Source organism: Chiloscyllium plagiosum, unplaced genomic scaffold, assembly GCF_037043375.1.
Source record: "Chiloscyllium plagiosum isolate Xiang-an unplaced genomic scaffold, Cpla_swu_hap1 HiC_scaffold_31, whole genome shotgun sequence".
Classification (NCBI taxonomy): Eukaryota; Metazoa; Chordata; class Chondrichthyes; order Orectolobiformes; family Hemiscylliidae; genus Chiloscyllium; species Chiloscyllium plagiosum.
This window is the reverse complement of record NW_028270169.1, coordinates 47,190,933-47,217,456: the sequence shown is the minus strand read 5'-3', so window position 1 is coordinate 47,217,456 and position 26,524 is coordinate 47,190,933. Positions and strand designations below refer to the sequence as shown.

Here is a 26,524-nt window from a genome sequence, read left to right as displayed (position 1 = left end):
GCCAGGAAGCTTTACAGCTGAACCCCACTGTAGATTGTGGGGTGGGCTAGATCCAACCTTTTGTGCCATCTTGATGGTATATCCAATGCTGAAAGCCCTGCACTTGTCCAAGGAAGTTTACTAACCTGGAGTTGCAATGGAGTGAATGACGTCTACCTGTCTACCCCTGGGTCCACCAAATGAAGAGGCACTTTAAACAGATTTCACCACCCCCCAAAATTTCATACAGAGCCACAAATTGGCCAGCTCCCCTGCTGGTTTGTTGAAGTGAGACCATTATTACCTGCAGCAATGCTACCTGGGATTGCCCAATCCCTTAGAGTTGCTCTGGAATTTTCCAAAATTTGTGATTAATTTCCAGGGGTACCTGGATCACAGGGTTATTAGAAGTTTCTTTCCAAGAATCTTTGAACAATTCTGTTCATTGGTACAGGGTGGATGATGCATGACAGTAGGTTGAGGCTGAATATCCTCTAAATTTTCTGATATAAATATGTCCAGAGTTCACAGCGTTGTTGATTCTATTCTGTGCTGGAGCATGAGGAATCCAGATATTGCCTCCAATGGATCTCCTACCAACAACCTTGGATCATGGAGCCAGTAGAGTAGACCTCCCCACAATACGATCCCCAAAACTCATGTGACTAGACTACAAGCGAATCTTCAATATTTCTGGCCTGATCCCTATCACATGTACAGCTGGAATCCACTAGCAACAGAACTTTCAGTCAGTGAGTGCACTTTAGATGACTCAAGGACCCTATTTCCCATCCAACTGTGCATTCTTCAATGGGCAGTCTGAATGTTGTCTCTTCAGCCATAGCCTGGAGATGAATGAAGGCAGTACAGACTCCCAGCATCCATCATCCTTGCTCCCCATCCACAGTTTAACAGCTTTTTCCCTTCCCACTGAAAAGAATAAGCAAATTTTCCCCAACACCATATAATAATTGTGGGGTGGTTCAGTGGTTAGCACGGCTGCCTCACAGCACCAGGGACCTGGGTTCGATTCCAGCTTTGGGTGACTGGTCTGTGTGGAGTCTGCTTGGGTTTCCTCCTACAATCCAAAGATGTGCAGGTTTGGTGAATTGGCCATGCTAAATTGCCCAAAATGTTCAGGGACGTGTAGGTTAGGTGCATTAGTCAGGGGAAATGTAAATAGGGTACTCGTCGGAGAGTCGGTGTGGACTTGTTGGGCCAAATGGCCTGGTTCCACACCAGGGGTTCTAAATTCTAATTCAGAAACCCCAGCTGCTCCCCACCTTCTTGTACAGAACCATTGGGGTTGGTTGGTATTTGGTCTGCTGTGTGCTGGAGAAAGAAGTGTGTTTTGTTGAGGTATTGATTCAGAGAGATTACCAGAAATGTAATTGCCAAGCTCTGTTCCCTCTTGCCTGCTGTGTGGACAGATTAATGATTAGTGCTTTCACAACAAAGTAAACATCAAATTGAAATATTCCAGAAAATGGTTGGCAGTAGCTCAGAATATTTGTCTCCAGCCTAATCCGACAGTAATCATTAACCAATAGAAGCTGTACACTGCAGGCTGCATTCTCAATATCAGATTTTGCACTCTGTTCTCTACTAATGGCTGGCCAGTTAAGCACATCGTTTTGCTGGGCTAGGCTGAATGGACTGGCTATGGAATTCATGCTGTTGCTAACTGTTGGAATCTTACCAGCTGTAATATGTGGTACTGTGCTTTCCTAAGTGATGTATTCAATTTTAACTTCACTAATTGCATTAATTTCTTTGTTCAGTTGTTCGCCTAATGAGATTTGTGTACATGATATGATATTGATGCTAGCTTAGGCTGTACTTATTGGAATAGGAGTTTTCCACTGTTCAAATCATTTGTTGGAAGTGATACAGCAGGGTATTCCATGGCTTGTGCTATAAGGAGGCTTCAAAATGCTTCAAAGATGAAAATTCAGAATCAAGTCAACTCCACAGCAGAATGAATAATGTGATAATTGAACCATCCTTAGTACATCAGGAATTTATTTTCTTAAAATCTACTCGTGGGCTTTGGGTGTCACTGATTGGCTGGTATTTATTGCTCATCCCTAGTTGCTGTTGAGAAGGTGGTAGTGAGCTGCCTTCTTCAATTGCTGCAGTCCACAAGTTGTACATAGACCCACAATGCCCTCAGGGTGGGAATTCCAGGATTTTGACCCAGCGACAGTGAAGGAACTTGATATATTTCCAAGTCAGGATAGACAGTGTCTGGAGGGGAACTTGCAGGTGGTGGTGTTCCCATGTATCTGCTGCCCTGTCCTTCCAGGTGGAAGTGATTGTGGGTTTGGCAAGTGCTGTCTGAGAATCTGTGTTGTGAATTCCTGCAGCACATCTTTTAGACAGTACACACTGCTACATCAGAGTATCGGTGGGAGTGGATGTTTGTGAATGTGGTGCCAGTCATGTGAGCTGCTTTGTCCTGGATGATGTCAAGCTTCTTGAATGATGTTAGAGCTGAACTCATCCAGGCAAGTGGGGAATACTCCATCACACTCCTGAGTTGTACCTTGTGGATGGTGGACATGGTTTGGGGAGTCAGGAGCTGCATTACTCACTGCAGTATTCCTAGCCTCTGCTCTTGTAGCCACTGTATTTATATGGCAAGTTCAGTTGAGTTTCTGGTCAATGATAACCCCCAGAACGTTGATAGTGGGACATTCAGTGATGGTAACAACGTTGAATGTTAAGGGTAATTCACCAGCTTTTTAATTGAGGATTAAACTGTCACCAATGTGAATGATTCTCACTGTTATAACTTTGGAAGACCTTGTGAAGTTCTGTCTTAGGAGAGTGATTCCAAATGGACAAGCAGCAGAGCGTTACAGAGTCAGAGTTATTACAGCACACAGAAAGGTCCTTCATCCCATCATGTCCTTTCCAGTTATCAAGATTTTACCTATTCTTATCCCACTTGGCCCATTGCCTTGATTTATGTTTTGTACCTGGAAGCACTGTCACACACAACCATATGGCGTTTCCCAAAGCTAAATCACCTGAGGCAATTTGCACCTACAAACCACCACCAACAAAACACCGGTGTTCTCCAATTGATTAATTTACATCGCACACCTTGTTAAGGGCAATGCAAACCATCAAAGTTGAGGGAGAGGTCAGGAGAGAGTGAGGGGGCTAAATCAAAATGGAGTTGGAACGGAAGAGGAAACATTGTACCCCCGTGGTTCCCATCTCTCTCAAAAGTATTAGATTAGATTCCCTACAGTGTGGAAACAGGCCCTTCGGCCCAACAAGTCCACACCGACCCTCCCAGAGTAAAGCACCCAGACCCATTTCCCTCTGACTAATGTACCTAACACTATGGGCAATTCATCTGGCCTGCACATCTTTGGACTGTGGGAGGAAACCGGAGCACCCGGAGGAAACCCACGCAGACACGGGGAGAATGTGCAAACTCCACACAGTCACCCAAGGCTAGTATCAAACCTGGGACCCTGGTGCTGTGAGGCAGCAGTGCAAACCACTGACCCACCGTGGATACCGTACTCCCTCTCTAAGGACATGCGGACATGAATGTAGCTGCAGAATAAGGGTAGACCTCTTCTCTTGCATGCTCTGGCATTTCAAGTGGTCATCTAAATACTTCCCAAATGTCTTGCTAGCTCCTGATCCATTTCTAAGCTGTGTGGTTTTTAACGATTGAACTCTGGTAGTCCTCAGTATGTAAAGCAAGCCTCAGTTCTCCAATCCTATAGTCAACTGGTCTGGACCTGGGTAAGTGTGGCATAGTCCAGTGGGAGTGAATTCAGTTGGGGCAAACAGGCTGTCTAGATAAATCTTACATTGGTTTGTCATTAGAGATGCAGACCAAACATGTTATTGACTACAATATCATTTCCTCTCTCAATGGGTGTTGAAGGATTTGATCTTCATTTTTTCTTCTGGGAAGAGGTAAGCATTGCAGTTTGTTCATACTGGGCTAATATTAAGATCTGGTTAATGTCAATGCCAGTGTATTGTCATGTATCATAGAGAGTATGTGTAAATGTTAACAGAACCGATTCATTGGCGTGATGTTGTCTCAATCAAGTTGATGTCACAGCCCATCGAGGTAGTGTGCTTGAGTCAAATCTCACTGTTCCTGCAGTTGCCACAAATGTTAAATTTTCTGGAACAGTCAAAGATCCCAATTTGTCTCTGACTGACTGCTACCCACAATAAAAAACAAAACACACCTGGTTTCTCAGTAACAATAAAAAAACTCTTTATTCTAACATTGACGTTGAGAACTGCAAAAGAGCACTATTTCTAATTTGCGTAACTTAAACTCTTCCCTCGTTTAAAACTCTCTCAAACTCAAAGAAAAACAGACTAACACAAATAGCAGAATGTAGGAAAAAAGAAACTGGTCCAAAATCACTAAATTAGATGAGTTGGTTCCACAATTTTATCTGCACAGTAATGATCAGTCTTTAGTTTCACTGGTTACTTGGTCGTTTTTAGGACCTTTTTATCCCTTTGGGTTTTTGAATTATTTCTTTAACTGACTCTGGTTCTCCTCAGCTCTTTTGACAAATTGTTGGATGAGGCAATTTTTCATAGAGAGGGAGACAGAAAGGTAGCCTCCTGGGCCTACATTGTGTTCTTGTTTCATCCTTCCTCTTTTGAAAGCATGTCTGGTTTGCTCATTTTTCTGTCCATATTCCAAAAACAGTAGAAAGATTTTGGTTTTTTGGTTTACGTGCTTTGATTTATTTGATTTATCAAAAATGATTGAGAAGTCAAAGATTAGAGAACGTAGCTCAAAACTAGAACTAGGCCTTTCAGGAGTGAAGTTAGGAAATAACTCTGTTCCGAACAGAGCAGGACAGGAGATTGAAACTCTGTTCCATAATTATGACCGATTAATTGTTAATTTTAAAAGATTCCATGTCTAAATGCTGGCAAGAGCTGGACAATATCCAGGCTGGAGCTCAAAAGTAGCCAGCGATAGCAATATTAGCACTGTGCTAGGAGTGCCTCCTCCAAGCCTCACTATGGACTTGGTAAAAGCATGGATACAATGAAGAAAATCCCTATCCAACAGCATTGTGGGAGTTCCTTCAGTACCTGGACTACAGTGGTTCGAGATTAATACTCACCTCTATCTTTTTAAACGCAGCTGGGATGGTCAGTAAAGAAGGCCTTGCTAGTGATGCCCTATCCCAAGTAAGAGGTTTTAAAGAGGTTCATTTCTGTGGTATATAAGTATACATAGAGCTTGCTATTCCCAAGAGGCAAGAGAGCACAGTCATTGTGCACTGATATGTCCAACAGTGATCTCAGTATTTCAAAGCAGTGGTCCCTGTAAACTATGCTATCCCCTATAAGATGCCAGTGGGATAAACTGCATGGGACAGATAATTTGGAGAGATTGCGGGGGGGGGGGGGCGGCACAGTGGCTCAGTGGTTAGCACTGCTGCCTCACAGCACCAGGCTCCCAGGATTCCGATTCCAGCCTCGGGTGACTGTCTGTGTGGAGTTTGCGCATTCTCCCTGTATCTGAGTGGGTTTCCTCCGGGTGCTCCGGTTTCCTCCCACAGTCCAGGTGAATTGGCCATGCTAAATTGCCCCATAGTGTTAAGTCAATTAGTCAGAGGGAAATGGGTCTGGGTGGGTTACTCTTCAGAGGGTCGGTGTGGACTTGTTGGGCCGAAGGGCCTGTTTCCACACTGTAGGGAATCTAATCTTACCTAAATCACTGTTTATAGTTGCTTTGAGTGACTGGTTGCATGATTAGTAGGTGACAGTGTCTGATCTAACAGTAATGGATCTTTATTTTCCTTGGATTAAAGAAGGTTTAAACAGCAGAATGCCAGAGAGGTTGAGAGAGCGGAAGACCTAAATCAAGAAGCAAAGTGAACTAATGATTGGATGGAACAGGCTGCTAGAGAAAGGGTTCATTGAGGAAGGCGGGACTTTCAGTTTCAGGTCTAATTATCTGTTTGGTCCTAACATTTGTACTTAATAGAAAACTTAATGCTTTAATGTACTAGCAATTTTGGATCAGTTTTCAAAATTGGTCTAAGTATTTTGTTTTCAGCATGTTAGGTAGCCCGATAGGTTTGCACAATGAACTCTTAATCCTGGAGGATGCTGGATTTAAATTCACTAGCTGGTGAATATTACCTCTAGCTGTTGCTTAGTCATAGTCATAGAGATGTACAGCGTGGAAACAGTCATAGAGATGTACAGCATGGAAACAGACCCTTCGGTCCAACTCGTCCATGCTGACTAGATATCCCAACCCAATCTAGTCCCACCTGTCAGCACCCGACCCATATCCATCTAAATGCTCCCTATTGATATTCCCATCCAGATGCCTTTTAAATGTTGCAATTGTACTAGCCTCCACCACTTTCTCTGGCAGCTCACTCCATACACGTACCACCCTCTGTGTGAAAAGGTTGCCCCTTAGGTCTCTTTTATATCTTTCCCCTCTGACCCTAAACCTATGCCCTCATGTTCTGGACTCCCCGACTCCAGGGAAAAGACTTTGTCTATTGATCCTATCCATGCTTCTCATGATTTTATAAACCTCTATAAGGTCACCCCTCAGCCTCCGACGCTCCAGGGAAAACAGCCCCAGCCTATTCAACCTCTCCCTATAGCTCAAAGCCTCCAACCCTGGCAACATCCTTGTAGATCTTATCTGAACCCTTTCAACTTTCACAACATCTTTCTGATAGGAAGGAGACCAGAATTGCACACAATATTCCAACTTGCTGGGTTCCTTTGTCCTGGGCAGCCTCCATCCATTCTATGTTGGTGTAGGCTCACTATGTATAACTAGCACTACAGCGGTGAACTCAGAGTTACCTGTCATGTCATGGATAGCTGTTGTGGAAAATGGAAAATACCATGTGAGTGCAGTAAGTGGCACTTTCTGAGTTGATGCTGACACTTACTATTCAATAATCTAGAAAATAGAAAGTGTTTAACATTGTAATCTTTAATCATCTGGTTTAATACCACGCTATGAGTTTGGATTCTTTATAGATAATTTGAGGAAAAGGCAAAGTCAAGGGCTATCTTTAGGCTTAGACTTCAAAGTTCAAAGTTTATTTTATGTTCATCCTAAATGTTCCTGTACACGGTAATCATAGATATACAAAGCAGGTTGCTTCTGGTTTGGTAATTTTAAAATTTAAACCATACCTGGCAGTTAACTGTCAATCATCATTAACGGGTACTTTCTTCACTGACAATGCCTGCACAAATCAGAGTCCACTTGCCAAATAATCAGCATTCTCCTCTCAAAAACAGAAATGACTGGAAAAGCTCAGCAGGTGTAGCAGCATCTGTGGGGAGAAATCAGAGTTAACGTTTCGAGTCGAGTGATCCTTGGTCAGAACTCCCCCAGTTCTGAGAAAGGGTCACTTGACCTGAAATATTAACTCTGATTTCTATCCACAGATGCTGCCAGACCTGCTGAGCTTTTCCATTCATTTCTGTTCCAGATTTACAGCATCCGTAGTTCTTTCAGTTTTTATTTAGCATTCTCCTCTCATTTGGTTCTGTACCACCACGTGACTATTTGCTCATAATTTGATAGAGAGCTAAGCTGAATATGAAAAGCATGAAGGAGAACTCGAAGGAAATTAGAGCAGCAGAACATGTGAGTGAGAATATAATGATTGGAACCATGTAACAAAAGGAGAATGAAAGGGTGGGGCTGATTGATTCCTGAAATCACTGTTTATTCTGGAGGAAGAGGGCACCAGGTTCGAATGAATACCTTGCAACTATCTTCCCTGCAGATGTTGACAACGTCACAGAAAGGGAGGAGATAGTAGAAACATCACATACAAGAAATAAGCAAGGTTGGAAGTCGAAAGGCATCTGGTTGCAGAGAGCAGTGTGGAACTGCACAATCTTCCAATCCTTAGGGATTCCAGATGGCTGAAGCTGTATAAGTGTTATGTGCCTGCTTTTTTAAAAAGAAAAAGTGAAAGATAAACCCAACAACTATTGACCAGTCAGTTTAATTTCTATTGTGAGGAAACCTTTAGAGAGAGAGCTTAATTGTAGCTTTAAAGAATTCTGGATTGATAATAAAAATGGAATTGTGTTTAGCTAACTTGATAAAGTAACAGGGTGATGACGAATGTAGATATGAACTTGCATATTAGTGAAGGATCACACAATTGGGTTGTCATAAAATTGAAGCCTGGGTTTGAAGGGTCAGTACTGTTGCAGAATTGGTTAAAAGACTGAATACTGAGACTAGCAGTGAATTGGTTACAAGTGATCTTCTTTGGGGGTCAGTATTGGGACCATAGTCTTTGTGGTACATATACCAAACTGGATTTGGGTATAGTTGGCATCATTTCAAAGTTCAAACATCATTTGCATGAAGCCCACTATGGGTCATCAGGTTATTTGCTTTTCAAACCTGCAGTCACACTGGTTTTTAAAACAGCTCGTTCTCATTTCAGTCCCCAGATCTTAATAACATGAAAAAACATACATAGCCCTTACAAGAGTTAGAGATACCCTATGAGTGGGAAACTGCAAAGTGAAAGTAGACTAGTCGTTAGACTAAGTCACTAAATTGTGACAATTTTGGTGAAGAAGTAGCAAAAGAAATCAGCCAAGGTTGGCTTTCCTGATCATTAACATATCAACGTCTTCTAGAGAAAAGTACTGATAGTTCACCACACTCAAAATGCCCCAGTGACTTAGTCACAGGCTCATGCACTGCGGGAGATTTGCTATAACCCAAGCAGCCATTTTGTCACATATTAAAAGCCTGGAGTCCATTTTAATTTTCATACTAGTGTCTGCATGTACGTTCCCAGACTCAGTGAGATGGCTGACCTTGTAGCTGTACTTGCAGCTATAGTGAACTCCTTCCCAGCATTAATAAATTAAATAAATAGTCATTAACTCAAGGCTTGTGTGGCGCGAGTCATTTTCTTTAATTCGGATCAATACAAACAAGCCTTAGACTGAATATTTTATTTCCAATCCCCAACATGCACAAACTGTTATTTTAGAAAAGTATGTGAAATCCGTGCAATCATATGTAGTTTCAGGAGAGGACACAGGAGCATTGTAATGTGATCATCTTTCTCCTCCAATATCACTGCATTTCATTACTGAGAGATGGATATGCTCATGGTAGAGGGGAATAGATTCGCTGGAAGATAAATGCTAATACTGGAAGTGATAAATGTACTCATCTCCAATCTTGTGTTCTTTACAATTATGGATAATATGATAGAAGTTCGGCGTTGCAGCACTGATGAGGTCATTGAAGGAGGAAGTATTGAATGGCCAGAGAATCCAGTCGAAGGCAGCGTGATGACTTATATTTGCCCTGTCGGGTTCCGACCCTATCCAGTCAGTTGGAGATACTGCACCAAGTTTGGGAGTTGGAGTGTCCTCAGAAATATTTATCGTGAAACAGCACACGAAGCGAAATGCAAAGGTTTGTCTTCAGAATATTGAAATCTCTTTTCCAGTGATCTGACTCCTCAATATTGCATAATGTCATTACTAATGAAGTTAAAGGTCAATATATCATATTCAAACAGATCTGAAGGGGCTGTACCCTCTTAGCAAATCAATCTTGGATAATTGGTCTTGACCTTGGGTAACCCCAAGTGTAGTCTCGACATTTGAGTAGACTGCTTTTACTGTGACTTACTGCTGATCCATGAATATTAATCTGGCCCTTCACAACTACCCATTGTAGATGCCTTACTCAGTTATACAGGGTCGTCCAAATTACAGCCACCAAGCACCGAGTCCAGACAGTTCAATCCCATGATTACTTGTATTTCATATCCCCCTGATCTTTATTGTCCGATGTTAGATTTATTAATTTTACACCAGTTAGTTAATGAATATGCTAAGTGCACAGCTTGCTCCTCCCAGATATGGAATACAAACTGAAAACCTTCCCTTCTCCATGATACGCTTTAGCTACAGATAGCTATTGCATTTATTCAGAGTCAGACAGTCTGACAGCATGCAAACGGACCTTTTGTCCAATCAGCCCGTGCTGACCATAATCCCTAACTAAACTAGTCCCAGCTACATGCTCTTAGCCCATATCCCTCCAAACATTTCATTTTCATGCACTGATCTACTGCTCTACCGGCAAGATCAGAGCCAGTTTCTGGAGTCAGGAAAATTTCAGACATTTTGGTTTATTTCCTTTACACTACCTCCACACCTGAAGAGGGCCCAGCAGTAGTGCTTATATTTTCCCCAAGCCACCTGTGGTTGTGTGTATATAGTGAGACAATTAAAAAAAGACTTTATTCTGTATTCTCTACCACCAGGAAAACCCCCATGTGGCGAGTGAAACATGATCAAGCAAAGCTTGATAAGGGCAATGCTTGGGGCAAAAGTGAAGGGGGAGAGTAGGGAGAGAAGGAAGGAATGACACTCCTGTTTTTCTCTGTCAGCCAGGGCTCCCTAATTGGCCCAAATTAACAGCCCAAAATCAGGAAACTCATATCCGATCAGGTCCACCTGGCTAACCTCATTACAATCATTACATTCCCTTCCCCCCAACCTCTGAGTCAGAAAATATAGGCTGCTTCTTGTTTTTGTAGCACTTCCTGGGGCATCTTAGCACCGGGTAAGGTTCCTCTGACTCAGCCTCGGATACGGACGGTGTGTAACACATGATAGCTCACTTCTTGCACCCAGTGTTTTGGAAGAAATTAATTCTCCTCTTCAGCTGGCAAACAGAGGCAACATCTGCTGTATCTGTCTTAGATTCTGAGGCATCTTCAACGTTTGATGAAGAGAGAGAACCCAAAGGTTCCGCCAGACACTCTGACTGTTCTGAGGAGCCCGGCATGTTATGCTCCTGCACAGTTTGCAGCTTTTATGTGGTTCATATGCATGTTCAGGACCGTCACACTAAGCCAAACTTTATGGGTCACCGGACCTGACCTTGTGTTGAGCACGCCTCTTACCCATACAGGCCCATTGCCATGGTTCCTACACCAAGCTCCCTTCCATGAGGGAAACCATCTCTCTCAGTTAGCAGAGTCTTGTATCTGACATTGGCATTCCTGATGTCATTTCACCCTCCTCCACAGTTCAGGAGGATCAGGCTTAACCTGGTGCAGAGTTTTCTCCCCATTAGCAACTTTGCTAGAGCTATCCCTGTAGTTGCATGGGATGTGGTCCTACAATCAAGTAGGAACTGGGACAGTTTGGTATCTCATGAAGCTGCAAGCTGTTCCATTAAACCTACCTTCAAATTTTGGACTGCTCCTTCTGCCAGACCATTTGGTGGTAGATGGTGAGGAGCTGTCCTTATATGTCGAATGTCATTTGACTTAAGGTAATAGTCAAATTCCCTGCTGGTAAATGATGGGCCATTATCTGCGACTAATACTTCCAGAAATCCATGTATTGCAAAAGATGCTGACGGTTTTTCTATCATCATCCCTGTGTTTGATGAATGAACTCTAGGCACACCCAGTATGTGTCCGCAATGACTAAGAACATTGAGCCCCTGAAATTACCTGCATAGTCAACATGTAACAGAATCCAGAGTTTACCTGGCCATTCCCATGAATGTCAGGGAGGTGCTAGCAGTATTTTCAGTCCTTGTTGGCATTCTGGGCACTGCCCCACCAATGTGGCTATGTTGGCGTCCAATCCTGGCCACCAGATGTAACTTCTCGCCAACATTTTCATTTTGGAAATTCCTGGATGACCCTGGTTGAGTTCAGCCAGCATCTGTCAGCAACCTTTACTCAGGACAATCACTCTTGCTCCCCGTAATAATATGCCTTCCTCTACTATAATCTGGTCTGTTCGGGTCCAAGTAGGTTTCAATTCTGGTTGTGATGGCCCTTTGGATTACACCATCACCACCAGCTGTTTCAGTTTTGCCAGGACTGGATCTTTCTGCACCCAAAGTCTTGATATTCCAGCTGTGATTGGAAGAGTGTCCAGAAAATTTAAACCCATTACGGACTCTTCCATGGTGCCATCACCGGGGGGGGGGGGTGTCTGCCAGCAGGAGGCAGCTCAATGCATCCGCATTTGTTAATTGGCCTCCCAGATGGTGTTCCAGTTTGTAATTATACACATTTAGTATTAGAGCACTCCGCTGACTTCCGTCTGATACTGTGGGTGGCACTGCCTTCTCCTCTTCAAGTAGACCTAGCAGGGGCTTGTGGTCCATTATTATTACAAATTTACATCTGTAAAGGTATTGGTGGAAGTTCCTGACTCCAAACATGACCAAACCTTCCTTCTCTATCTAGTGTATTGATGCTCTGCATTAGCCAGAGCCTATGTGCTACTGGGCATTCCTCTCCAATGGGGCCATCTATGAGCTAATACTACCCCATTACCATACGGGGAGGCATCACATGTCAATCCCAGATCCTGTTTGGAATCATAGTGTGCCAATACTTCCAGAAATCCATGTATTGCAAAAAATGCTGACAGTTTTTCTGTCATCATCCCTGTGTTTGATGAATGAACTCTAGGCACACCCAGCCACTTTCAGTGACCGTCCGCAATGACTAAGAACATTGAGCCCCTTAGAGGCTGATACTGTTTCTTCACTTCCCTGAAGGCTATGGCTTGGCTATGTGACCATTTCCAAGGCTCACCCTTTTTCATGAGTTGGTGCATAGATGCCAGGCTGGAGGCACGGTTATGTATGAACTTTCTGTAATAGTTGACCAGCTCTGGTACTGACATGGGATCCTTTGATCGCCCTCACTTTATCTTCCAATGGGTGCAACCCAGTCTTGTTGACGAATGGGTCATTTGGGGTGTCTGGAACACACATTTTTCCTTTCTAAGACATACACCCACCTGGAGAGAAGTGGCTAAGGACAATGTCTGAGTTCTATAAGTGCTCCTGATTGGTCTTGCCTGTTATTAGCACATCATCTAGGTAAATGGGGAGGACCTTGTAAAATGTTCTCCATTGTCTGCTGAGAAATTGCGCAGGCTGATGATACCCCAGAGAGCAGTCTCGTTTATTGCTACAGACCCTTATCAGTATTAATTGTAGCATACGTCTGGAAATCATCGTCTAACCACAATCGCAAGTACATATGGTTCACGTTCAGCTTCGTGAACGACAGACCCCCTGTGCTAGCTTTGTGTAGAAATCCTTCAACACCAGGTTGTGAGCACTAGCTTTTAGAGCGTTGCTCCAACATCAGGTGGTTGTGAAGGAGCAGTGCTCCAAAAGCTAGTGCTTCCAAATAAACCTGTTGGACTATAACCTGGTGTCGTGTGATTTTTCACCTTCTACACCCCAGTCAAACACCGGCTCCTCCAAATCATGCATAATTCCTCCATCTGAGGAACTGGATATTTATTCAGCTGTGAAAAGTGGTTTATCATTTGTTTAAAATCCCCACAAAGGCAAACCAAGCCGTCTGGCTTCACTATCGGATCCGTCGGTGCTGCCCATTCCACTGGGTTTGATAATCTCTTCACCTTCCATCCTTCTGATTTCTGCCTCTACTTTTGCTCGTAAGGCAAATGGCACTGGGTGGATCTTACACACTCATGGAATTGCTTCCTGGTCAACATGCAAGGCTTGGCTACTCCGATAGTCCTTCAACCTTCTTGATAAACTTCCAGGTATTTAATTAGGACTTCACTCAGGCAGCCATTTTCTAATTGAAAAATGTTGAGCCAATCAAGGGGAATCTTTCTCGATCAATTTTGCTCCATCCAGCTTGGGCCTGAGCCTTTTACTACAATCTGCGGGAACTGAACCAGCTGCTTCTCGTAAGAGACCGGAACCAAAGTTGTCCCCATAATCTGTAAACGTTCCCCAGATCCTTGAGAAAATGTTAACCGTTTGGCCGAGGCTTGGCTTTGTTTTAGGTTTTCCTGTGGGCCGACCTGGAGTCTCTTTGTTCAGGATATGTCCTGAGTGAGGCAATTGACTTCACTCAAGTAGGGTTCACCAAGCTCAGTCAGACTGGCGAGCTTGTCCACTTCCATCGGACTACCCTGTCACTCATAAGGTCCACTTGCCATAATTTACAATGCTGAAACTTTATTGCTGGAACAGCACAGCAGGTCAGGCAGCATCTAGGGAACAGAAGATTCGACGTTTCTGGCACATGCCCTTCTTCAGGAATCACAATGACAATGACAATGACAATTTACAATGACAAAGCCAGTTGTTGTGCTGCTTGAGGACCAGTTGGGCTTCAGCTAGTAGATGCTTCTGCATGGTTACATCATTAATCCCACATACCAAACGGTCTCTCAGCATCTCATTAAGGGTTAAACCAAAGTCACATGCCTCTGCCAGTCATAACCTCATCAAGAATCCCAATACAGATTCCCCTGGTTCTCGAATTGGAAGTAAAAGTGATCGCGTCTCAGAATTAAAGGAGGTTTGGGTTTGTAATATTCCTATTGAAAGGTTTTAGTTATGGTACCTCAGGGCAAGTTAGGCTCCGAATAACCAAAAACACTGCAGGCCCAGAAGATGTCAGGAGGATTACTTGTTGCTTTTCACCTGCCCCAATGTCTTTTGCCTGGAAGGAATCTTGCATTCTTTCCACATACCGGGCCCAATCTTTGATGGCAGGATCGAATAAGTCAAGCTTCCTAAATAACAGCATGATGTAAGAAAATCTTACACCAACTCAAAGACGACTGTTGCGAGTGAGTATCTTCAGGATGTGCTTTACTCTGAAAGCCACTGAAATAACACCACAGATGGCGGTATCCCCTCACCAAGTCCCCCTTTATTTACACATGGAGAGTCCTTAACACTGATCCAGCTCCCTCAGAGCCAGCTCTCAGAGTGTGAGGATATCTGATACTCCTGTATTTATCTGTCAGCCAGGGCACCCTGATTGGAGCTGTTAATCTGGTCTAGTCAGGGAACATATTCTATCAGGATGTAGATTTGCTCGCTGAGCTGGAAGATTCATTTTCAGACATTTCATCACCATACTAGATAATATCCTCAGTGAGCCTCTGGACGAAGCACTGCTGATGTTTCCTGCTTTTTATTTATATGTTTGGGTTTCCTTGGGTTGGTGATGTCATTTGCTGTGGTGTCGTTTCCCATGGTAATGTCATTTCCTGTTCTTTTTCTCAGGGGGTGGTAAATGAGGTTCAATTCAATGTGTTTGTGGACACACAACAAACACATTGACTTGGACCCCATTTACCACACCCTGAGAAAAAGAACAGGAAATGACATCACCAACCCAAGGAAACCCAAACATATAAAGAGCAGGAAACATCAGCAGTACTTCGTCCAGAGGCTTACTGAAGATGTTACCTAGTATGGTGATGAAATGTCTGAAAATTAACCTTCCAGCTCAGCGAGCAAACCTCAGCCTGAGCTACAAATCTTCTCAAAACTAGCTAATATTCTATGAGGTCCACCTGGCTGATCCTCGTTCCAATTACTACAGGAATCTCAACAGATATGACCAGACCTGCTGAGTTTTTCCAACATTTTCTGCTCCTGTCATCCCTATGTAGGGAATGTTATGGCTTCCGATGTAATCAATTTTAACTGTCCCCTGAACTATCATTACAGAAATGAGATGCCTCAGACCGGAGCGTTTTGAATTTGGAAGATTTGACCCTGTGAAGACTGTATACAAAGTCAATGATTCCATCACGTTTCAGTGCTATGATGGATACCTGCTGATTGGCTCAGCTACAAGCACTTGTTTACCGAATGGGCAGTGGAGTGGGAATTTGCCAAGATGTAACACTGAAGGTATTGATTTGCTTTTATGTCTTTTTTTGCTGTTCAAATGAACAACTGTCTCATTAAGTGCAGGATGGTGGTACAGAAATAATCAGTCAGGATTGAGGTTTGTTTCCTGGGGTTCCTGTACATAATCCCCAGGCTCAGTCCTCTGTCTAACTCACTTATAAGGAGACATTTAAGTGACAATTACTTCTGGGCCCACTGCTAAGATTCCTGTTTACTGCACTACTGAAAACTACTGTATTACACACCTTAACCTTGTGAATTATGAAATGACTAATTTGATTTGATTTTTATTACTGTCACAGACATACGGTTGCTCATATCTTAGTCATTACATACAGACCTTAGTTTGAAAATATTAGCTGTCCAGTGTAACACAGTATAGCAGCTGAGATTACTTAATCACATCCATGGTTGGGTATCCTTTATTGTAGCAGGTTGACCCCATACAGTTCTAAAGATAACAAGATAAGTTTAACAGATACAAAACTTTACATTTTAACATTTCTAGTCACAAAGAATGCAAGATGTTTGGAACTCACAAATGGCAGTTGATGCTGGATCAGTTGTTATTTTAAAATTGAGATAGATAATCTTTGGTTCAGCAAAGGTGTTAAGGGATAGGGGCTAAGGGTTGATACATGGAGTTAGGACACAGGTTAGCCATGATCTCATTAAATGGCAAAACAGGCTGGAGGGGCTGAATGGTCTCCTTCTGTTCCTAAGTTCGCTTAAATAGGAGACTGTTTTTACAATAAAAGAAAGAGTTGCATTTGTATAGTCACATCTGCCAGAAAGATCCCAAACTGCTTCATATAGAATGGACTGCATTATGTCATTGTTACTAAAAGAAAGAGAAGCAGATTTAATGTATTTAATGCCTTTGTCTTCCCCCAGCATATTTTAGTGAGTTTCACAGGCAATGAAAAATCTTTAACAGCAATCACTGCAAAATGTTAGACAAAACAGGAAGCTAATTTGCACTCTGCAAGATTCCAAAAAATAAGTGATAAATCTGAACATAATGTAAGGAACTGGAACAGGCCATTTGGCCCTTTTCAACTGCTCTGTCGGTCAAACAGTAATGATTAATGCTCTTCTTGAATTATTCCCCTTGCTTCTTATAGCATCTAGAAGAACAGTCAGTCTCTATTTTGAATCTAGTCAAGAGTGTGGTGCTGGAAAAGCATATCATTCCTCATGAAGGGATTATGCCCGAAACGTCAATTCTCCTGTTCCTTAAATGCTGCCTGACTGGCTGTGCTTTTCCAGCACCCCACTCTTCAACCCTGATCTTTAGCATCTGCAGTCCTCACTTTCTCCTATTTTGAATCTAGTCAATGATTGTGGATCTGTGGTTCTCTGTGATAAAGAATTGCGAACAGTCACAACGCTTCAGGTAAGGAAATCTCTGCTCACCTCAGTCCCCAATAACCCTCAATCTGAGGCTATGAGCTCTAACTCTTAGACATCCCAGCCTGGTATCCACCCAACACCCCCCCAGACGCTATGTATAAGATCACCCCTCATTCTTCTAAACTTGAAGAACTATTGACCGAGTCTACTTCATCAGTGCTCATAGAGCAGACCCCTCATTCCAGGATAAGCAGCCAAACTGGCTATTTTATTGTACACAAATGTTGTCATAGACATTGGAAAAATCTCTATTTCCTGGTCACTTGTTCCTACTCCCCACAGAGGACCATGCTTGAGGGTCTCCTCTATCTCAACTACCCCACTGCTCCCATTCCCCTCCCCCCCACCCCGACCCCACCAAACCCTGGTACCAAAACAATGCTTCTCCTGTTCACCTGCACTTCCAATACCTCTGGAAATGATTGAAATAATTTGTAATAATTTATGTTGCAGTCCTATTGTTTAGTGCTGCCTCTATTTATGGTACAGGCTGCCTTTAAGAGGAACAGGCTGACTTGATCAGGTGGTCTCCAAACCACTCCTGGCACCTCCTTCTGTGCACAGAGATTGAAGGCAATTTTCTCAGTGACAAGGCAGCCACTTGGGTCAACACCTTCAACCTTCAGATTAGGTGGTACACAAAGTTGGCAGGTTACCCATTTTGACCTGAGCAAGCATGGGTGTAGATTAAAAAAAATTACAAACCCCAAACCCAAAAATAGGGTTAACAGTGTTCTAGTTCTGTATTGGCATGTAACCTGACCTAGAAATCCAGGATGAAATAATAGAAATCAAAGATGGAAAAGTACTCCCATTCTTGTGTGAACACATTAAAGACTCAATCTCAACTGCGGTGTTTCAGAAAGGCAGTTTGACTGACCCAGTCTGAAATTAAAATCAGAATCTGGGTCTATGTCACAGTCATAGAGATGTACAGTATGGAAACAGACCCCTTGGTCCATCTCATCCATGCTGACCAGGTATTCTAAATTAATCCAGTCCCGTTTTCCAGCATTTTCCTGAATCACTCTAAACCCTTTCTAGTCATGTACCATCCGGATGCCTTTTGAATGTTGCAATTGTACCAGCCTCCACCACTTTCTCTGGCAGCTCATTCCATTCATGTACAACTCAGTGTGTTTAAATATTTCCCCTCTCACCTTAAATCTATGCCCCCTATTTTGCACTCCTTCCCAGGGGAAAAGACCATGATTATTCACGCTCTGCATGATTTTATAAACCTCTATAAGGTCACTGCTCAGCCTCGATGTTCCAGGGAAAACAGCCCCAGCCTATTCAGCCTCTCCTTATAGCTCAAATCCTCCAACCCTGGCAACATCCTTGTAAATCCTTTCTGAACCCTTTCAAATTTCACAATATCCTTCCTAAAGCAGGGAGACCAGAATTGTGCAGAGTATTCCAAAATTGGCCTAACCAATGTCCTGTACAGCTGCAACATGACCTCCCAACTCCTATACTCAATGCTCTGACCAATAAAGGAAAACATACTAAATGCCTTCGGCACTATCCCAACTACCTGGGACTCCACTTTCAAGAAACTATGAACCTACATCTTAAGTTGTCTTGTTCAGCAACACTCTCTAGGACCTTACCATTAAGTGTATAAGTCCTGCTAAGATTTGCTTTTCCAAAATGTAGTACCTCACATTTATCTAAATTAAACTCCATCTCCCACTTCTCAGCCCATTGGCCCATCTGATTAAGATCCCGTTGTAATCTGAAGTAACTTTCTTCGCTGTCCACTACATCTCCAATTTTGGTGTCACCTGCAAACTTATTAACCATTTCCCCTAAATTCACATCCAAGTCATTTACATAAATGACAAAAAGCAGTGGACCCAGTACCGATCCTTGGGGCACTCCACTGGGCACAGGCCTCCAGTCTGAAAGGTAACCCTCCACTGTCACCACCTGTTTCCAGCTTCTAGCCCATTTTGTATCCAAGTGGCTAGGTCTCCCTGGGTCCATGTAATCTTACCTTGCTAACCAGCTAACCTTGTCAAACATGTTGCTGAATTAGACATATAGACAACATCCACCGCTCTGCCTTCATCAATCTTCCTTGTCACTTCAAACATTAGGTCTGTGAGACACTATTTCCCACACACAAAGCCTTGTTGACTATCCTTAATCAATTCTTGCCTTTCCAAATACATGTAAATCCTGTCCCTCAGAATCTTCTCCAACAACTTACTCACTTCACCCTCACTGGTCTATAGTTCCCTGACTTTTCCTTACCACCTTTCTTAAATAGTGGCACTGTACTAGCCATCCTGCAGTCTTTGGGCTCCTCACCTGTGACTATCAATGATACAAATATCTCAGCAAAGGGCCCAACAATTACTTCCCTAGCTTCTCACAGACTTCTAGGGTACACTTGATCAGGTCCTGGGGATTTATCTACCTTCATGCGTTTTAAGACCTCCAGGGCCACCTCCTCTGTAATATGGACTCTTTTCAAGATGTCGCTACTTATTTCTCCAAGTTCACTTCTTATCAGAGGAATCAATATGCCAAGTGATTGTATTTTTCCATTTAGGCATGTTCTGCTCCAACCCTGGAATCCCTTTTGGTGGAAGGAAGGAAGGGACGAATTATGGTATTCTTTCAACGGTCCGGTATAAATGTGGCACACACATTCTACGTGGTTCACCACAGCGTACATGCTTAGAAACCGGTCAATGGTCTGGAATACAGCCTCGGTGTGAAAGTAAAGTTCTTTATATCTCATTTATCCTAAATCCTTTATTACATCTAGTGGGCCTCCAGTGTGATTATTTGCCACAAGGGGTTCAAGAGGACCGTTTTTAAAGAAAGAAGGACATGCATTTCTATAGCACCTTTCACAACATCAGGACTTGCCAAACCATTTTATAACCAATGTTGTGTGAAAATGGCAACAACCAATTGGCACAGCAAGCTCCCACAATGTGGAAGGGAGCAGATAATCTGTTTTATTGAGGGGTAAAACATTTTCCTCCCTTTTCTTATAAAAATATTGGTCAGTTTCTTCTACTTCAGAAAGCCAATTGGTGAGGGTATTATTGAAGTTTTTGACATAACCAACCTTTTACATGTTATAGTCATGGTCATAGAGTCATAGAGATGTACAGCGTGGAAACAGACCCTTCGGTCCAACCCATCCATGCCGACCAGATATCCCAACCCAATCTAGTCTTACATTTATTTGCAGTAAGAAATATGACAAACATGTACCTCCTTACTCGACCACTCCCCAGTTTAAGTGCCTTTTTATGTGTATTTCAGTGAAATTCAGGATGAATGACCTCTATCTGCACAAAATTAAACACAGTTCACCAGGGACAATTCCCCTACTTTCTCTTGAAATAGTGCCTTGAACCTTTCTACCACCCAAGAGCACAGAAATGGTTTAACAGCTTGGTTAATGACGATGCCTCTGGCAGTAAAGCACTCCCTCAGCATTGCGCTGCCTTGTGTGTAAGTGTTCAAGATCTGGAATGGGACTTAGATGCACAACTGTCTGGCTCAGTGAGAGTGGTACCACTGAGGTACAGTGTCACCAAACCAGAAAATGACTGGTATATGGGACTTATTACTCCATGGAGTATTTGAGGCAAATAGCACAGTTACATTTAAGAGGTGGTTTAACGAGTCGGCCATTTGCAGAATAGGGTTTTGGGAATTTTCAAACCATTTGCCAGTGTGAGTCAGCCTTCAAAATGACATGTTGGTTTCCGTCACGACTGAAGGCACACAGGGGACAGCAGTGGTTATCAGGGCTATGAAAAGGAAGGGAATGCAGTAGTGAGGTGCCAGTCAGTGGTGATATAATTGTGTGGAGGAAAAGACCCAAGAGGTTTAACGGCTTCGTCTTGTTCTGAGTTTTCTTAGAATTTGTTTTGAAAACAGAATTTCTTGAGGACAATGGGAGGTCATAGCAATTAGCTACAGCTTCAGACCAGGTTGAGGGAATTTTCTTCTGTTCAGATGTTTCAGTCTCACTCCTTCATTCAGTCTGCAAGCTTTGTCTCAACAGGTTTTTCTCAATTCCCTTTCGAAAAGGAGCAGTAAATCTGCTTCTCAAACCTTGCAGCCAGTCCATTCCAGCTCACAACATGTAAACAAAAAGATAATTGCCTTAAATAACAATTGGTTAATTTTCCCAATTATCTAGAAAGAATTGAATTGAATTTATTGTCACGTGTACTTAGGCACAGTGAAAAGCTTTGTCTTGCGAGCAAAACAGGCAGATCACGGAGTTAAGTAGCATAGATAGTAAATAATAGGTAAACAGTGTCAAAAACAAAAACACAGATACAACCAAATGTGAAGAGTTTATGAGTCCATTCGATATTCTAACAATAGTAGGGTAGAAACTGTTGCGAAACTGGCTGTTGTGTGTGTTCAGGCTTCTGTACCTTCTCCCTGATGGTAGAGGTTGTAGAAAAACATTGCCAGGGTGGGGATGGATCTTTGAGAATGCTGGCGTCCTTTCCTTGACAGTGGGCCTGGTAGATGGAATCTATAGATGGGAGGCTGGCCTTTGTGATTGTCTGGGCCGGGTTCACCACTCTCTGTAACTGTCTCTGATCTTGAATGGTACAGTTGCCATACCAGATAGTGATACATCCAGACAGAATGCTCTCGATGGCGCACCTATAAAAGTTGGCAAGGGTATTCGCCGTCATGCCAAATTTCCTCAGCTACCTGAGGAAGAGACGTTGTTGGGCTTTTGTAACCACCTTAAAAATAGCCTTGAAATCCACCACCCTAGGGAAAAGACACCTGCCATTCATCTTTTCTATATCTCTCATGGTTTTATAAACCTGTATGAGGTCACCCCTCAACCTCCTACGCTCCAGTGAAAAAGGTCCCAGCCTATTCAGCCTCTCCTTATAAACCAAACCCTCATTCCCGACAACATCCAGGTAAATTGTTTCTGAAACCTCTCCAGCTTAATAATATGAACTTTGAGTCATGTCAATCAATCTTCTCATGATGACTTCCTGCTTCTATATATAAATTTACTATTTACTCTCTACTTAAAGAACAACCTCAGCTTCTCCAATCTCTCCATGTTCCTCATTCCTGGTATTATTCTCGCAAATTTCAGCATTCTCTGTAAGGCCTTGACATTCCGAAACAATCGTGTCCAGTATTAAACAATAAAAAGAAACCTACCCAATGATTTATAAAGGACGAGTTGAGCTAGCATGACTAGGTACTGCTCCTTTTGGTGCTGGCGAACTGAGGGAATTAACACCTGACTGAAGGAACACATGGGACAGGTTTGAATGTAATGTTCTCTACTCCATCAAATTGTGCAATACAACATCAAGCCAGAGAACATGTGCATCTGGCCAAGTGGTTGGCTTTGAGCTTTGGTCCAGGCCTACCCTAATGTATACTCATACATGTCAACCTGTGCAAATAAATGGAGAATTCCCTCCTCACTGATTACACTTCAGGATGATCCCAGAGCTGTCATTTTAAGTGTATTGTTAAGGTTATGGATAAACAGGTAGAAGTTGGAAGTGCTTTTTTTGGTGAGTCTAGTTATAACTGGGACTTGGAGGGGCTCTTGTGGGGCAGTGGTAGTGTTCTTACCTCTAGGGCCCAAAGACCTGGGTTCAAATCCTACCCAAGACGTAAAGGTCATGGAGGTGTGTTGGCAAAACATGTTGACATTAAAAAGGGACTTTGGGCTGGTTGGTTGGAGGCAGGGAAATTTAATTTTCCATTCTGTAAATGATTGTATTGTCAAGAGAAGGATTTTGATGAGATTAATAATTCCCTATCTGGCTTGGAATTCATTTAATAATTAATACATAGAGGTGAGCTGAGAGGTCATGACCACCCCTCACATCTTGAATTCAGGTGTTTTTCAAGTTAAGGCATGACAAACAAGGAGACTACATCACATCATTGAATCCCTACAGTGTGGAAGCAGGTGAGTTGGCCCAACAAGTCCACATTGACCCTCTGAAGCGTAAACCACCCAGACCCATTCCGCCACTCTATATTTCCTCTGACCCTCTTAAGAGTAACCCACCCAGATCCATTCTCCTACTCTATATTTCCCCTGACTGTTGCACCTAACCTATTCATCCCTGGACACTAGGGGCAATTTAGCATGGCCAATTCACCTAACCTGCCCATCTTTGGATTGTGGGAGAAAACCAGAGCACCTGGAGGAAGCTCACACAGACACGGGGAGAACGTGCAAACTCCACACAAATAGTCACCCGAGGCTGGAATTGAACCTGGGTCCCTGGTGCTGTGAGGCAGCAGTGCTAACCACTGAGCCACCCTGCTGCCCTTGTTGCACATTCACTGGAGGTGCAACTAAAAATGATCCCCCGACACACTGAATGTTGAGACACGATTATTGGACTCATCATTAAGGCAAACTTGAATGGAAAGGGCTGCCAAGATCTCGATTTAATATCTTACTACATTAGGTTGCTTGTACAGTGAAAGTGAGGCACACTAAGTAATATGTTAATAAACAATTATTATTCAATGGCACAAAGCCATCTCTCCTGATTCTGCATTTCATTGTTGAATAGGCAAAGACGCTTTTGATAATGTGGAGGATCTGGCAGAGGTATTGGACATCTTGCAGTCAACAATACGCAACAGAGGTAGGATCAATGCACATCTTCTTTTCATTCTGATTATTACTAGTAGTTCTACCAGCTTGTGTCCTGAAGTGCTGCTTGGTTTGGGATATGATGTTTAATTGTCAACCTGGCCTTTGTTTTAAGGATTATGGGTGGGAATTTCCTGAGCAGACTAGTCCAAGCAGTTGCGGTTAGGTGGCAGAATGTGCATTCAGTGGATTTATCCCATGAACCATTTCTGTCAATGTTGGTACAGGATAGACCAACACTGTGGCAGAACACACATCCTTTGGCATCTGTGTAGATCAAACTCTTAACTAATATTTCAACAAAGGTGTAATCTCAGCAATAAATAATGAAGGCTTCTGTCAGAAACAAGCTCAGAGGATGTCCCCATTTAAGGTACTCATGGCAATGTTGCTGTCTTCAGTCATATATGTGTTTATATCTCCTCAGATCTGAACTCAGGGGCACAAATCCCTGGTCAGAAGAGAAAGGTTGATGTCTTCTTTGTCATTGATGCTTCAAGGACTGTTGGAAATGAAAACTTTGTGAGGTCTTTTAAATTTGTCAAGAATTTTGTTAATGGGGTGAGTATGATTGGAAGAGTTTGGAACTGTCTCCTAAGTTCTAAAGGTGACCAGCATGAGGGCTGAGTTACAGCCAAATTGTACAAAAGAATGATACACATTGACAATTTGCCTAGTCTTGGGTCTGCCACTGAGTTCTGTGAACATTGTAAATACGTTTAAACTTTGTCACTCACCAAAGAAGTAATCACTGGAGAGTGAGTTACAAATTATCTGTATAACAATACTCATTTGCAGTCCCTTTAATGGTATAAAATGTCTTGACGGTTGATTTCAGTAAAAATTGATTCTGAAATACATTAGATAAGGTTTTATCAAAGAATTAGGTTTTAAATAATGTCTTCAAGGAGTTATAAGGTAATTCTACAGGTCAGGAAGTTTGGCAAAGGGTTGGGAATTAGAGCTACATATCTGAGAGGGGGGCAGTTGTAGATGGGGCAGTGACAGGATGTAGTGAATCTATCAGGAAGGTTTCTCACATGATAAAACAAAGGGATTGGTTAAAGTGTGTCTGCTTTAATGCAAGGAGTATCAGAAATAAGAACTTAGAGCATGAATCAGTACTTGCGACTGTGATGTTGTGGCCATTACGGAAACATGGGTTTCACAGGGGCAGGAATGGTTGCTTGATGTTCCAGGGATTAAAACTTTTAAAAAGAACAGGGAGGGTGGAAAAAGAGGAGGGGGTGTAGCATTGCTAATCAGAGAGTGCATTACAGCTACAGCAACAAAGGTTGTCGAGGAAGGTTTGTCTGCTGAGTCAGTATGGGTGGAAGTTAGGAACAGCAAGGGAGCAGCCACCTCATTGGGGGTTTTCTACAGACCACCTAATAGCAGTAAAGAGTTGAAGAACTCATAGGCTGGCAGATTTTGGAAAAGTGCAGATGGGTTGTTGTTATGGGTGATTTCAACTTTCCCAATATCGACTGGAATCTCCTAAGTGCAGATGATTTGGATGGAGCCGTTTTTGTCAAGTGTGTTCAGGAGGGTTTCTTTACTCAGTATGTAGACAGACCAACAAGGGGAGAGGCCATTTTGGATTTGGTGCTCGGAAATGAGCCAGGACAGGTGTCAGATCTCGCGGTGGGAGAACACTTTGTTGACATTGATCACAACTGTCTAACATTTACTATAGCGTTGGAGAGGGAAAGGAGCAGTTACCAAGGGAAGATATTTAATTGGGGAAATGGAAATTATGACGCTATCAGACAAGAGTTGGGAAATACAGACTGGGAGCAAATGTTCCACAGAAAGGGCACAGCAGACATGTTTAAGGAGCAGTTGTTGCGAGTGATGCACAAATTTGTTCCTCTGAGACAAGTATGAAGGGGCAAGATTAAGGAGCCTTGGGTAACAAGAACAGAGAAACTTCTCATCAAATGGAAGAAGGCAGCTTACGTAAGGTGGAGGAAGCAAGGATCTAGCACAGCTTTAGAGGATTAAAGGCTTGCTAGAAAGGAGCTTAGAAATGGACTGAGGAGAGCCAGGAGGGGGCACGAGAAAGACTTGGCAAGAAAGATTAGGGAGAACCCAAAGGCATTTTACTCATACGTGAGGAATAAGAGAATGATCAGGGAGAAGGTAGGGCCGATCAGGGATAGCGGAGGGAACTTGTGTGTGGAATCTGAGCAGACAGAGGAAGCTCTAAATGGGTTTTTTGCTTTGGTTTTCACTAAGGAAAGGGACCTTGTTGTCACTAAGGAAAGGGAACTTCGAGGAGCTTGAACAGATCGAAATTGATGGAAGTTGATGTGCTGGAAATTTTTGCAAACATTAAGATTGATAAGTCCCCAGGACCAGATCAGATTTTTCCTACGCTGTTCCGAGAAGCGAGAAAGAAGGTTGCAAAGCCGTTGGCGAAGATCTTTGCTTCCTCACTCTCCATGGAAGTCGTACCGGAGGATTGGAAGGAGGCAAATGTTGTTTCTTTTTTCAAGAAGAGTAATAGGGAAATCCCTGACAATTACAGACCAGTCAGTCATACGTCTGTGGTCAGCAAGGTTTTGGAAAGAATTCTGAGGGATAGAATTTATGACTATTTGGAAAAGATAAGTGTGATTAAAGGTAGTTCGCATGGCTTTGTGAGGGGCAGGTCATGCCTCACGAATCTTATTGAGTTCTTTGAGGAGGTGACAAGACAGGTTGACGAAGGTCGTGTAGTGGATGTGGTG

At 42.9% G+C, this 26,524-nt stretch overlaps 1 protein-coding gene across 1 annotated transcript in view; it reads left to right on the top strand.

The window, feature by feature from the left end:
• Positions 1–1,559: 1,559 nt before the first annotated feature.
• Positions 1,560–26,524, top strand: part of LOC122564127 (complement factor B-like) — a 76,566-nt gene continuing 51,601 nt past the window's right edge. The window contains exons 1-6 of the mRNA XM_043718729.2: positions 1,560–1,693; positions 9,239–9,445; positions 15,539–15,724; positions 19,698–19,868; positions 23,710–23,784; positions 24,220–24,353. Of these exons, the coding sequence (XP_043574664.2) occupies positions 1,588–1,693; positions 9,239–9,445; positions 15,539–15,724; positions 19,698–19,868; positions 23,710–23,784; positions 24,220–24,353 (879 nt within the window). The 5' untranslated portion in view covers positions 1,560–1,587. The remainder of the gene's footprint in view (positions 1,694–9,238; positions 9,446–15,538; positions 15,725–19,697; positions 19,869–23,709; positions 23,785–24,219; positions 24,354–26,524) is intronic.